This window comes from Odontesthes bonariensis, chromosome 9 (genome assembly GCF_027942865.1).
Source record: "Odontesthes bonariensis isolate fOdoBon6 chromosome 9, fOdoBon6.hap1, whole genome shotgun sequence".
Lineage (NCBI taxonomy): Eukaryota > Metazoa > Chordata > Actinopteri > Atheriniformes > Atherinopsidae > Odontesthes > Odontesthes bonariensis.
The window spans coordinates 26,476,242-26,490,083 of NC_134514.1; the positions used below are offsets into that span (position 1 = coordinate 26,476,242).

At 41.8% G+C, this 13,842-nt stretch overlaps 1 protein-coding gene across 2 annotated transcripts in view; it reads right to left on the reverse strand.

Annotated features, from left to right (window-relative positions):
• Positions 1-672: 672 nt before the first annotated feature.
• Positions 673-13,842, reverse strand: part of LOC142388510 (galactosylgalactosylxylosylprotein 3-beta-glucuronosyltransferase 1) — an 88,026-nt gene continuing 74,856 nt past the window's right edge. For both annotated transcript variants that reach the window (XM_075473865.1, XM_075473864.1), the window contains 3 exons: positions 6,818-7,114; positions 4,225-4,340; positions 673-3,906 (listed from right to left, as the gene is read on the reverse strand). In XM_075473865.1, the coding sequence (XP_075329980.1) occupies positions 4,254-4,340; positions 6,818-7,114 (384 nt within the window). In that variant the 3' untranslated portion in view covers positions 673-3,906; positions 4,225-4,253. The remainder of the gene's footprint in view (positions 3,907-4,224; positions 4,341-6,817; positions 7,115-13,842) is intronic.

A 13,842-nucleotide genomic window follows, 5' to 3' on the forward strand; every position in this document is an offset into this window, starting at 1 on the left:
CATGCATAAAATATGAATCACATGAGGCTGGAAGATGACAGTGGAGATGAGGAAAAAGGAAGGACTTGGTGTGTAAAGTGTATTGTGCCTTAAAGAAGCCCCCAGAGGGTGATGCTCATTAAACATGTGCTGCAGGAAGGTTGGCTCTAGTAGTCTTTGCGAGTATTGGATATTGCTTTATGTGTCATCAAATCCTATGTGGGGCAAAGTTGTGACGACGTGTTGGAGGTGAAAGCCCTTTGACTCGTTCCGCCGCTTCAGGACGCGTCACAGGAGTGACGTCGCACAATCTTACTCAAGCAATCCAACCACAAGCTGATCTGGGCATGACCACCACAGGGCATTAGTTTGCCTGCACCGAGACTAAAGTAGCATTTAGAAGATGAGAGCGGAATTCTGCTCACTTGGAAAGTATACAACAGGTTGAAAACGGGTGAGCGCTTTTCAAATGATAAGTCTTTTTTTTTTTTAATCCAAGCTGGCACGCCCCTTGGTTTGTTTCAGTGCTGCGTCAATTTTTTTTTTTTCAGGTGGATTCTTCCGTTGAGATGGAAAAACTTCAAGGACGTAACAGCAGGCTGGCGGCACTGAGCTGTTATGGAGCGACATGACAATCCATGTGCGCAGTGAGGTGTTTGTGAGCATGCCGGAGGGGTTTTTTGTGGGGTTTTTTTTGGTTTTTTTTAGAGAGCAGCTGCGAGACTGCAGCTGTTGCAATTAGATTGCACATCCAAACTTGAAATAAATATATAAATAAATATATTACATTTGAATTAATTTTTGAATAAATAAGGGGAGGGGGGGTGGCCGGTGATGTGGGCGGCAGATCCCCACGCAGTGTAATATCATGCGGTCAATGAAAACGGCCCATGTGGTGAGAGATATGAAGCAGCCACTGTCTGCGCGTGTATCTGATCGTTCTCCGAGGGAAATTCTGTAATAACGGGGGCTCTCTGGCTTATGAGCCTGAGATGATCTTGGTGAGTTTTCATTGTGCAGGAGTTCATATTGAGATGTGTGTGTGTTTGTGTGTGTTTAGGGGAGGGTGCACTGAGATTCTGGCAACAACACAAAGACTGTGTTTGAATGATCTCCAGTTACTCCTGCTGGACAGTGTTGGATAAGAATCACCACTGTGTATTACAGATGGATGATTTGTCAAACAAACAATTATGCTGTGAGATGTGGAATACGTTTGTAAAAGCGTTCAGCCTGATGTCTTCCGTCGGAGGCGGGGGACTCTTCTTCTTCCTTTGTTCTTATACAAAAAGAAAGCATCAGATCCCATCAGCACTGAAGATGTCAACACCGCTACCAAAGCATTAGTAAAAAATAAAGTGTATTTTCATTGTGCTTTTGCTGTAGTCTGCTCTCACTCTGGAGCTGCAGGGGTGATTAGTCTGATCTATGTGGAAGCTATCCTTGAAAAGGATAAAAAAAACAAAACCATTTTCAGAGCCATGCATTGAAGTTGATCCTTTTTTTTTAGTGCTTGTAAAACTGCTTCATCCCTCATGTTTTTATAGAGATATACTGCACTCATTTCACAGGGAAACCTGGAGCAGACTGTTTGAGTGTGCATAGAATGTTTGCTTTCTAAAACTCTGTTTTTCTGCTTTTTAAAACTTCCATTCTACACGAAAGCCAGCACGAGGGATCGGGTCAGCATCTGTGAATCTGTGGGTTGTGGTAGTTGTTTCATGAACTATGTCGAGCCTCAGAGTTTTGAGTGTCACGTAGGTGGGCTCGTGTTAAATTGTCTGTGAGGGGGGTAAAAAAAAACAACAAAAAACATGATCCTCTCACTGATTAATTGCTTGATGATATCCCTGCCAACAAAAGCCAGACTGAAACAACACTTACATGTCGTCATGCAGAGCTATTGAATCTGTGCTGCTGCCTGACCTTACAACCACACGGAAAGCACTGGGTAGATGTCGAATACAAGTCAAATTGCCAAATAAAAGACAGAAAATCAAAAACTCTAACGGCCATCTTATAAATCCTCCAAATGTTGACATTCTCATTGCCAAATTTAATCAGAATACAATGACATCTGAGCATTTATCCTATGAAATAGATGATAACCCCTTTGACCAGAGCTCTGTGTCGAATCAAAAACTTGAGGGAATATGTTATATGTGAAAGCTATGGAGAACCATGCATTCAGCTGGTGAATCAGAATGGGCTATACAAGTTTTTTTATATTCTTGTTTGCCGTCAAGTCCATTTCATCCTTCTGGTTTGAATTTAAAAATGTAGTTCTTCGCTGGAGCTAAACGCACGTCTCGAGTATGAAGTTAAAAGTTTGAGCTTTCATGTGCAGCTAGGCAGAAACGACAGGCTTGCTACTTTGCACAAAAACTAGCAACTTGATGATTGCAGTCGCCTCTTTGTCTTAATTGCAGCAACGTTGTTGCGCTTTTGCCCTGATTATTTTTTTTATGCATTCATAACAGCTGGCCATTCGCACACAACCTGCTCTTCTTATGATTGAAGTGCCCTAGTCGGTGTGTTGGTAGAAAATACACTTGGAAAATGCCTCTTATAATGTGAGCGGATGCAGTGCCTGAGGAGGAACGCCTGGGTTAACAAGGAAAGAACAGAACTTATCTCTGAGTGGGGGGGTTCAGGTTTTGTCAGGCAGGCCAGCACAAAGAAAGCCCCTCAGATCACAAGTTGCTGTTTTTGTGTGTGTGTGTGTGTTCTGAATGTGTCACAAACTGGACTTTCTCCTGGTGAAATCACAAATGTACGACTATTCTTTCTACGTGTTGAACTTACAGTAAACCTGTGCCTCGTGGTGCATCATTCAGAGGAACTTCACTGGAGGCAAACAGAAGGGCAGTAAATACAGTAGCTACAGTGCGTTTGTCAAAATTTGCATTCATTTCTCTGATTGTAGTTATATTCAGTCGCTTCAGTTTCATAGGTGTTGCCACAAAGGAACATTTGTGTGGTCTTTCAAGTGCTCAAGAAGATCAAGAATCTGATGTTTACATGTATGTTTCGTACAACCTCCTAAGCACAAGGGACAGTTTCACTTTAAATGCATGGATGGCTGACAGTAAATGCATGAGTTTTAATGACACTATAAAATGGACAATGACAACCCAACAGTAAATAAAGGTAAGAGTCAGTAGTATCGAACTAGCAGGTCGTGTTCGCAAAACGCCTAAACCAGTTAAATTAAATTAAAGCAAACATTTCGTACTTATCAAAAGAACATCCCATCCTTTTGTTATGTTTTGCTTAAAGGAGGATCCACACGAGACATCCTTGTCCTTGGATTTGTGTTTTTTTTTTATCCAGGGCTGACGATGTAGACAACGTCCTCGAATCCGAGTGGAATTGCTCCTGTGTGCCGTGTGCAGGTCCAGGCCCGTTGGAGTTTTATTTCCTTCAGTTTTATTAATTCAAGGTGAAGGTGTTTTTTTTTTTTTTTTATAAACCTGCCTGTTTGCTCGAATCTGCTGGCTGTAACGCTTTTCATATTGTGCTGTCTCCTTTCTCAGGTTGTCCTCAGCGGGTCATTTGTCATTCAGGGGAAATGCAGGTCGAGACAGTCCAAAATAAACCCTGTGAGGGATACTTTGATGTTTTCTCTTTTGCACTTCAGGTAGACCTGAAGAGTGCTGCCTCTTACTCATCTGTGCTTTAATATATATATATATATATATATATATATATATATATATATATATATATATATATGTCCTGTTTTGGTCCATATTTAAAAAATGTCAGACTCAGTCAAGAAGGTTAATTCCCCCTTAAAAGACCCCGCGCTTCTTTTTTTAAACTTCATTTCATTTTTTTCCTGATGATTAAGACATCAGCACTGGTTGCACTTTCTAAGAAACTCGACTGTTTTTTTTTCCCCATCAGAGGTCCACGGCCAACCACCTGCAGGAGAAAGGATTAAGATAGGCTGAAAAAGAGCATTAAAAGGCTAAAGTAAGTTCATTAAACCTGCTTATGATGTGATGATATCTAATTATGGACAACAGCTGCTTTAATGGTGTCTCGACAAAAGGACTTTAAAAAATAACCATTCGTGTGAGAGGAAAAATTGAAAACATCTGCTGTTTTTGTTATCGAATTGGGCTCGGCAGAGTGACAATAATCCTCACATTTCCATTTCACTCAACTCATAAATTACATTTGTTGATGGGTGAAGAGGTTCAGCTCAAAAACAGTAATTAGTTCAGTATCATTAATTACCGTGGATGGAGGGTGGGTTGGGGGGGCGGTCAAATCTCCACATTAGGGTCTGTGAATCCTTTTTTCCCCTCGTTTACCAGGACCGGCTTCTCTGTTCTTGTGTGCCAGACGAGTATCTGGAGAGAAAGCAGCGTGGAAACACAAACAAACGGCAACATTAGTGACACGCTGCTCCCTTAATGCACTCGTTCGCTCTCCGCTCCCTGTCAGCTCCCACCGTCTGCCTCATGTTCTTCAAAACAGTCGGACTTCGGCGGTACATGCGGCACCCGGGGCCCGTCTTTGTGCGTAAAGAGCTACTTGAGCGCGGACCCTGCATTAGAGGAGAGCAAAGAGGGACCGCAGGAGTGCGTTTTCCAACAAATGTGACACAACCCTCTTCTGCTTGCTCTTTGTTCAGTCCTCTCCTGACCATACGATAATGGCAAGATGTTTGGAGTATGTGTAAGGTTTTGCCTTTGAGGTAGAGCTACTTTCCTTTGCGCTGTGTGTGTCATTGTTCTATAATATTGCTCTCTGGAGCCTTCATGTTGGTGATATGGCCCGAGAGACGGGACGGAAAACCAGAACTATAGCAAGGGGTACCAGGGAAAGAAGCTAAAAGAGTCGAGCTCATTTCTTCCTCTCTTGTGTGCCGGTACCCTCCCTCCTTTCATCTCGCCTTGGCAGCATCATGAATTATGCATGAGCTGTGCCAGGAGCCCCTCCCCACTTTGCCCAGGTGTAGTGGGGGAGGTTAACAGTCACGCTCGCATTTGAAGTGGTAGATTATGAGGAAGAGAGATGCACATGCACGGCTTTCAATTTTTTTTCTCTCTCCCTCCTGCCCTTCTGTCCGTCCCCGAGCTCATCAGTAATCAGTGTGACGTCTCTGCCTCCCCCACCGAGTCCAATTCCGCTCCGTGAGCCGTCGCCTGAATCCGCTCTTTTCATTTAGCCCTGTGAATGGCAGGGGGAGAGCAGGAGAAAAAGCTGGCTGAAAGTACCTCTCTTTCCTTTCCCTTTCTTGTCTCTCTTTTGTCTGTGTGTGTCAGGGAGGTTGTGGTGAGGATATTGGCTGCTGAAGCCCTTTGGCTGACTCTTCCTCGCCCAGAGAGAGGCTCAGCGAGGTGACCCCGACCAACAGCCACAAACAGGACTGATGGAAGCGGTGTGGAGAAGATTGTTGCTTACGTTCAGTCTCCCTTGCATTCAAATCTCAGAGAGGTTTAATCAGCAAGTTTGGGTGTCCAGCAGCGATAGAGCCGGTTTATTAGTGATAAGTGAAAATGAGTTATTTCTTTTGCGAACGAAGATCAATTATGCCATTATGATCCTTTATTTATTTATTTTTTTCAAATAACAGATCTCTCAATATAATAAGAGAAAATCAATATGGTTGGACATCATTGTGTCTTCTTTTAAAGAAATAGTCCGACATTTTGTGACATTTTGTGCCTATTTGCTTTTCTTGCCAAGAGTTAGAAGAGAAGGTCAGCGGTTATGCTTCCGTGAAATTGTCAAATTAATTTTTAGTGAACCTTTTTGAAATTATGCAAAACAGAGAAAAGGCAAATTAGGTGTTCCAACAACTGGTTTGGAGGTGATTAAGTGGGCTGTGTTGAGTTGCCAGAGGGAGATGGTGTCGGTTACATCATGCGTGGCTGTAATACACTGGCTACAAATGGAAACCTCAGAAACCAACAAAACCAGTCACCTTAGCCACAATATGAGTAGAGAATTGAGACCTTTTTTAAAAATTTGACAGTATTGCTTTTTTTATCAACTTTCCATGATACTGTAATATATAGACTGTTGACGAAGTTCACTCGTATTACAAAAATAAACAACCAACATTCATAAAGGCAGGTTGAGGCATGTTGAGGCCTGATCCCACGACCACTTGGCCCTTCCTCTCTGGTAAGGTACCCTTTTTCTTTTAGGGATCAAGGAGTAGTTGGTGTCCCACCAAAGTCTCAGCTAAATAGGCTCGCTCCTTAATCTCTTAAATAAATGGGCACCTTACCTCTGCAAAAAGGTGGAATTTGCATGGGGCCTGAACGGAAAATACAGCTAGCAGTCAGTTAGCTTAGCACATGCGCAGTAAATAGAACAACTGTTCTAAAAACAGCACTTCTAAACGGATTATGTTTAAGTTTTCCTTTTTGATAATTAACAGTTCTTTGTCTTGGATTTGATTTGTTCTATATGAATTGTTCAATTTGTTGCCAATAGATTCTACTGCCTGTAATGATGTTAGTGGCATAAAGCTGCAAAGTTTACCATTCCATAAGTTGTTCATACTGGTGGGCTACAGTAAGTGTTGGGAAGTTCTTTTGCATCATTTTTGACTATATTTCAATGGTACTTTTCTCATTAGCTTAAGATTTTGTAATATTTCATAGATGAATGCATTGAGCATGTGAAATAAAATGTTTTACTGAAGAGGAACCAACCTGTCCGGTTTGTGACTCTTTACGGAAAGCAGTGTGTAGGTTAGGGTTTCTTTGATCTCCAGATTTGACACAGATTTTCACATCCTCACAAACAGTCCAGCAGATCGCATCATGTAAACTGCTTCAAATCCACGACTCTTAAAAAAAACGGCTGTTACCTTAGTGCAATTGGCTGCTTTTGGCTCCAGGTCGTTGAGGGTTACGAGTTCTCGGAGCAAACTACTCTCCTGGTAGCCTCCCTTCACCCCCCGGAGCTTAAAATACGCCTGTGGCTTGAAGAGGATGAGCCTCAGGTTGATGGCAAAGCCAGCCATGTCAATGGCGAAGGGCCGATGGGGGTCGAACACTGTCTTCCAGCCGTAGACCTTTCCGGCTGCATTTACCTTGGGGGACTCGTAGCGCAGGCCGCCCACAAAGGCCACAGGCCACACTGAAACTTTCCGAGTTGATCTCATCTGGCGAGAGGAGAGTAGACAAGAGAAATGGAGGGAAGTGAGCAAATTATGGATCTGAAAAAGCTTACATGACAGCGAGACAGTAGTGGTGCCTCAGCAGGCAGCATTGCAGCAGAGCATGGACAGAGGCTTCTTAGGGCTGCTGCTATGATTTATTCTGAAAGATGGTGAATATTGACCGCGCTGCTGTATCCTGTGCAGCTGACACACTGTTAGATGAAGGCAGATGACACATGCTGTTCAACAGCTGCCATACAATGAGATAATGAGGCACAGCCATCTTTAAAGAGAGTAAACACGGACGGAGCCAAGAGGGTTTGAAGAAGCTAAGCCATTAGAGCAAGTGGCCATGGTTGCTGGTTGGCTGAGAAGATTCTTTAAGGTAGAGAAGCACTATCCTCTTTTCTTCCCCCCCCCCCCCCCCCCCTTTTTTGTCCTTTAATCTTCTTGGATCAAACGATTATGCCGCCCTCTCTTTTGTCTGATGCTTGGTGAGTTTTTGCCACTCTGGCAAGAGAAACCGGCAGTCATAAAAAGTGCGTTTTTCTAATGAGGGAAGGAGAGGGTTTAGAAACAGCAGAGTCGTTTAATCAAACTCAGTGGAGCAGAAATAATGATGCCTCTCAAGTGAAGGGTCTGTTCAAAATAAAGGTGCGTGCCAGAGTCTCTATAGTGTCCGGTAAGACGATGGAACAAGTAAGCAGCATGTAAAAAATATCGATATATATATAACCTTATGTCTGCTGAGTGGTCAGGTCAGGTAATCGGGGAGGGGAAAATATATTTTTCAACCGGCATCACGGAACTCATCGTTTTTCTGTCTGCTCTATTTCCCACATGCTTTGTTAGCCAATGCCCAGTTTCTCCGCTCCCCTTTTCTCACATCAACGCCTCCTACGTGAACATTCTTTTGCAGTCTGGCCCAAAGTAAATCTAGCCATCGCCAAGCCAAGATGTCACCTGCACTGCATCCCTCAGAGATGCAACTTCAAACAAGGGGGAAAGAAGCAAATCTGTGTTTTTGCAGGCAGAGTCAAGAGGTGTGTTGCTCTCCAATCCCCACTGAAAATGTGAAAATGAGCATTCTGCCCGCTGCTTCTGGAGGGAATATCAGCCGGAGTGAAACAACACAAATCCCTCTTTTTCTGGCAGTCAAGCAAATGAAAACGCAACCAACTTTCCTCAGCTCCATTCTGAGTGGGATGTTTTTGTACACAGTGGCTTGTACACAGTTGCTACAGTTTGGGAATAGCAAGCCAACGTGTGCAGTTAAGCTCTGTTTCCTGTTCCAGTTAGTGAGAGGCCTACAGAGACATAGTCCCATGTTTGAGTGTTGAAGCAGTGACAACTGGAATTAAACAACAACAACAAAAAAGGAGACCCAAATTGGAACGGAAAAAGAAGGCAAGCGTTCGTGTACAGTAAGCAGCCCTTGAGGGTACAGAGGAGACAAAAGAACCGGGAGTCTGTCACTCTCGTTGCTAAGCATCCTTAAAGTCATGGATGATGACACAGTCCAGATAGTATTATATGTTCTTATTAAGTTATTGGTATGTCCAATCCACACGCTCAGGTGTTCTTTGACATGTTACTAAACCTCTAATTGTCCATGTGGTACGATCAGTGTGTCTATGAGTGGGCGACAGAAAAAAGCACAGAATGTGTAGCATCAAAAAATGCTGTATAAATTTGGCATGCGTAAAGGTAGTCAGTTTCCTGTAAAATAACCAAATGTGTACATGTATTCATACAATTCACAACATATTTGTATTATTTCTTTTGTGATTTACTTCAAATCAACGTTACATTTTCAAATGCATTGAAAGGAGTCAGACATTTCTTAAAAATAAATACATTTTCAAATAATGGAAAAATAACGACTGTAATACTGACACATTTGGAGAGAGAAAACTGACTCCTTCAATTCGTTTTTGGAAGAAAAGCTAAACATTCCATATGAGGCCTAGTCTAGATAATTAATGCAGATCTTTACAGATATGTACTCTGACTGTATGATTGTCAAACCTGGGCACCTGTGAAGGTATTATAATGAAGCTATTCCTCCAGTCATACCAAAAACACTATAGATTTATATGTAGTTACTCTATTGGTCAGAGGGGGAAATTGTTTAGCAGTGTAGCACAAGTTAGTAAGCAAGATGTGCTAGTAAACAATGTTTTCTCATCAACCGCGGCGCATTGCACATGTACCATTAATAAATGCATTTAAACATGTTGTATATATCAACGTCATTAAACAACTGTACATGGAGATCTACATCTTTGTCAGAAACATGCCAATATTGTAACGTTGGTGTTCAATGAAGCAAACGAGTGAGGAGAGGACTGGTGTTGTGATGAAAACACACCTGCAGGTTGTCCAAATGACAGAAAGTAGTCATTCAACTAGAAAGCTTTCAATTAGCAAAGTTACGTCGTAACAAAAATGGTAATCTTTCAAAAAGTAACAGCAATAACTCCCTCAGAGATCTTCATGACATAAGCTGTTAGCATTACCGAGTACTAAACGGAAAAAATGAATAGGGGCCCAAAACAAAGTGCCAGGGTTGACTTATTTCTGTCTTTTGGGGTTGGTAGTGACTTCAGACACCCAAACACAGCACTCAAGCACAAAAAAAAGTTGATTTTTTTTCATATTAGTCCCCTGCAAGAGGCTATATTATGTTTTTTGTGTTTTACCGTCATTCTTTGTGTCATACATCGCATTTCTATCTGCATGAAAAAGACGATCAAAGACAAATTCTGAAGTATACACTAAAGGGAGTGATTTCATGATCGACACTGGCCCTGAACAACCTGAAATCCCTCATTTATAGCTGAATCTTTCCATCTATTACCTACTAAGCTGCTTCAGAATGAAACAAGGCTTGCTTGCTTAGTGTGGAACACCTTGAACAAAGATCAAGCATTTCCCTGTGCTCTGCTATTTTTAACCAATCAGCTGACCAATCAAAGCTCAGCCTGACGGTAGAGGCACCTTCAATGGCATTTTTTTTGTGTCTTAAATTGCGATGTGTGAAGTACTCACGAGTAGTCAATGTTTTACCTTCAGTAGACAGCAGTGAGAAGGCTCACAGTTTGGAGAACCTGATGGACCAGCTAAGTCAAAAGCTACTCGAAGGGTTTCGCCACATAAAACAACTTAAATCTCCTAAATTTCATGGCGTTTTGAGTGAACTATTGTGCATCAGACAGTTTCAAGGATCGGGTGTGCGCAATATAGTGATAAAGGAAACAACAAAGCCAAGTGCTTCGATCTCACATATTAAATATTTTCGTCTCCCTCCAGCTGTGGACTAAGTTACCAGCACTGTTAAACTGGGAAACTTTAACGGTTTAATCAGCGGTAAAGTCCTTTACTGCTGATTGTTAAGCAGACATTACCTCGGTGCAGCGAGAGCACACCTGTGAGGGAGGATAGATTCAGTTCACATGGCATTCTCTCCAAAGATGCGCTGTCCTTGTAGCTCTGCAATGGGCTGCAGGCACTATTGGTGTGTTGCCAGGTCTGCTGCAGTGGTGCCACATTTCAGCTTTACAGACAGTTTTCCCTATTCCTTTCCATTTTAGGTAGACAGCCCAAGTTCTGCAAATTCTCTCTCACCAATATGCACATTTCATCCATCATGAATTTCTTATTTCTAATCTGCCCGAACACACCTGAAAATGGAAAATGGATGAAAAACTGTTGAACAGTTTAACTTCACAATTAAATAAAACACAATTCTTGGGATTTTAAGCTGTATTACGCCGCTACTGTTACATAACACATGAACCTTCTCATTAGCTTTACACTGGCTTCAACTAATCCGTTGTCAAAAGGAGCCATTGTTGACCGTCGTTACATCTAAAAACCCAGACATAGCTGTCAGTATAGAAAGGGGCAGAACTTTTCTGTTTTGGCAACAGCTGGAGAGGTAAGAGGTTGGCAAGATTGAGTCTTGTGCTATTTTAATCTCTAGAATTTTAATAACTAAAATAGGTTTCTGTCTGATGTGAGCCCACACACGAGGAGTCGCCTATTCCTACATTTGGAGACGTGCGGCATATTAACCTAACATCTACTACTGTTTTTGTCTATCAGGCTGTCACCTTCTCTTTTTCTCTCATTCTTTTTCCATCTCCATCTCTCTTTCTCCTCAACTCACTCTCTCTGCCCCTCAGTGCTGTTACTCTGGCCCATAAATAGGCATGTTGGAGTTGATGGAGGGCCTCTGAGGGAGACGGAGCACTTTGGCCGATTCCCAGAGAAAAGTAATGACAGGCCCCGTCAATACAAGGTGCACCATTTACCACATACCCCGTCTGCACTACTAACAAGACTTGAGGCTAATACTCGGAGGACCTAGACCGTGTCCGCTCAGGTAATTCGACTGATGTCAAGATGGATGGCCTGAGATGCACTGATTACGTGCCCAAACTTCTCTCCACCAGCTCCAGGTCCCTGACTGTGAGAGCTAAGAAACTGGCTTTATGAAAATAAGAATTTATAGTTACGACTTAAACAACCTTGTCTTTTAAACAATTTGCTGAATGTACTTGAAATTGAAGTTAATACCAAAGGTGCGTGAGCCGCAAGAAAACATTTACATTCCTGTGGCAACATCCTTGAGTGGATGATATGATTGACCCTCCAATTGTCACGGTTATATTTAGGCTAGAAAGGTTAATGTCGCATTTTTCGAATAAGCAAAAAGATAATCATGTATAAAATTTGTAAATAGTTCAGTGGGCAGGTTAAGCTTCAATATCTGCAAATGTTGCATCTCTTTTGTGGAAAGGCTCACCTGAATGTTTCAACGCTCCAAAGATTTGTTTGTTGGCAAGATATTTGACATAAAATCTTAAATCTTAAATGTTTAATTTTCTTTTTAAATATTTTTTGGGGGCTTTTAATGCCTTTAATGATAGGACAGTTGGAGAGAGACAGGAATGCAAGGGGCAGAGAGAGGGGAGACATGCAGCAAAGGGCTGCTCGGTGCGGGATTCGTACCAGGGCCAGCTGCAGCGAGGACTGTAGCCTCTGTACATGGGGCGGCTGCTTAACCCACTACGCCACCAACCGCCCCAATGTTTCATTTTCAAACAGAAATGTACCAAAAACCCAAAAGCCTATGCAATGAGAATTAAATGAGACGTATTATTAATTTCCTCTTCAGTTGACACAGTTTTTGAAGTCATAATGAAATGTCTGTGACATCCTTTGCACTCTTCTCAAGCTTGTTTTGCCACCTCTGTTGACATCAGGCAGTTTTTGGAGACAGAGTGAGCCACGCCACACCTTTCCATCCCTCCCTTCTGTGGGGAGGGCCTAATTTAGGATTGTTGCACAGATTTGGCTAACATGCAAATATATGGATACAATGCTTTGGATACAAATATATTGAATAATATATATTGGATGATATAATAATAATATATAATATATAATATAATATATTGGATACAAATTACTGTTATACTAATACACTCGAAGGAAAAGGGTACAGAACCTAACCTGAGAGCTCACACTGGCACACAAAGCAAACTGACATCATACACAAAATGAATAAATTATGAAAGTATGTGAAAGCCGATTTTTATAAGCAATTGCATTTCTTAAAGGATAAAACCATCATCTCCAAGGTCACTTCAGCAGTGACAGGCACACTGAAGTATATAAGATATCCAAACACTGCAAAGCATCTGTTGGCCATATTACAAAAAGGTACATTTTCAGCTAACATGCTAACTTTGCTAATACCCAATAAATCACAGAGCCAAAATATTTCTTGGACACTTATATATCCTTCATCAGCCATTCAACCACAGACAGTTTATACTGATCCCTCATTTAGGCACAATCTCCTTGCCACAGTCCATCACAATCCCCCTTCTGAGTAACGTTTGACATAACTATGCCTTTGAAGGTCCCCCTACCATCAGGCCCAGCTTTGATTGGTCAGATGATCGGTTACAAATGGTAGCCTGCAGGCAGCTGCTTGTTCTTTATTCACAATAAAGTCACGTGTTGAACTTGCCACGCTGTTTAAAACAGTTTCACAAAAATTGGTTGCACTCAATAGCAGTTTTTTTTTGCTAATGCTTGAACGCTGTCCCGAAAAGAATTAAGGCTCTCAGCTTGGCCCTTACATCCTCTGAGGCTGGGGGTTGATTCAACAATGTTATCTGCTCTGTGCAAATGAGAACAGATCAGTTAATGTGTGAAGCTCAGTGCATGGTTTTAGCTTGACAAAGAAGTCTGAGCCCCCTGCAAATCGATACGGACTGATATATTTTCAGACCTAGGTGGCCCAAAAACAAAGGGGCATGCTTGTGCTATACCAGAGCTTTTGAGTTTCTAGTGTCCTTACATATGGGCTCAGGCAAAGGAAAAAAAAAAAATTTTTTTTTTTCATAATATGCACTCTATAAAGTAATACAGTGTTATTCATTATGCAAAAATATGCAACATTTTTCACAGACAAGGACATTTAATTTTAACTATGCACTGTGCTCTACCAGCACTGTTAGTAAGACAGTGGCTCGCGACCATATGATGGGCTTACACATAACTATGCAGATGTCAAAAGAAGAAAAAAAAGCCAACTGTCCAAAATAATTTTCAACCTCCAAAATTTCAAGTGCATTATCATAAACCTACCATGAGTTTTACATATGACCTTTAAACTGGAATAACTTCCACATCTTCCTTCTGTGACCTGTATG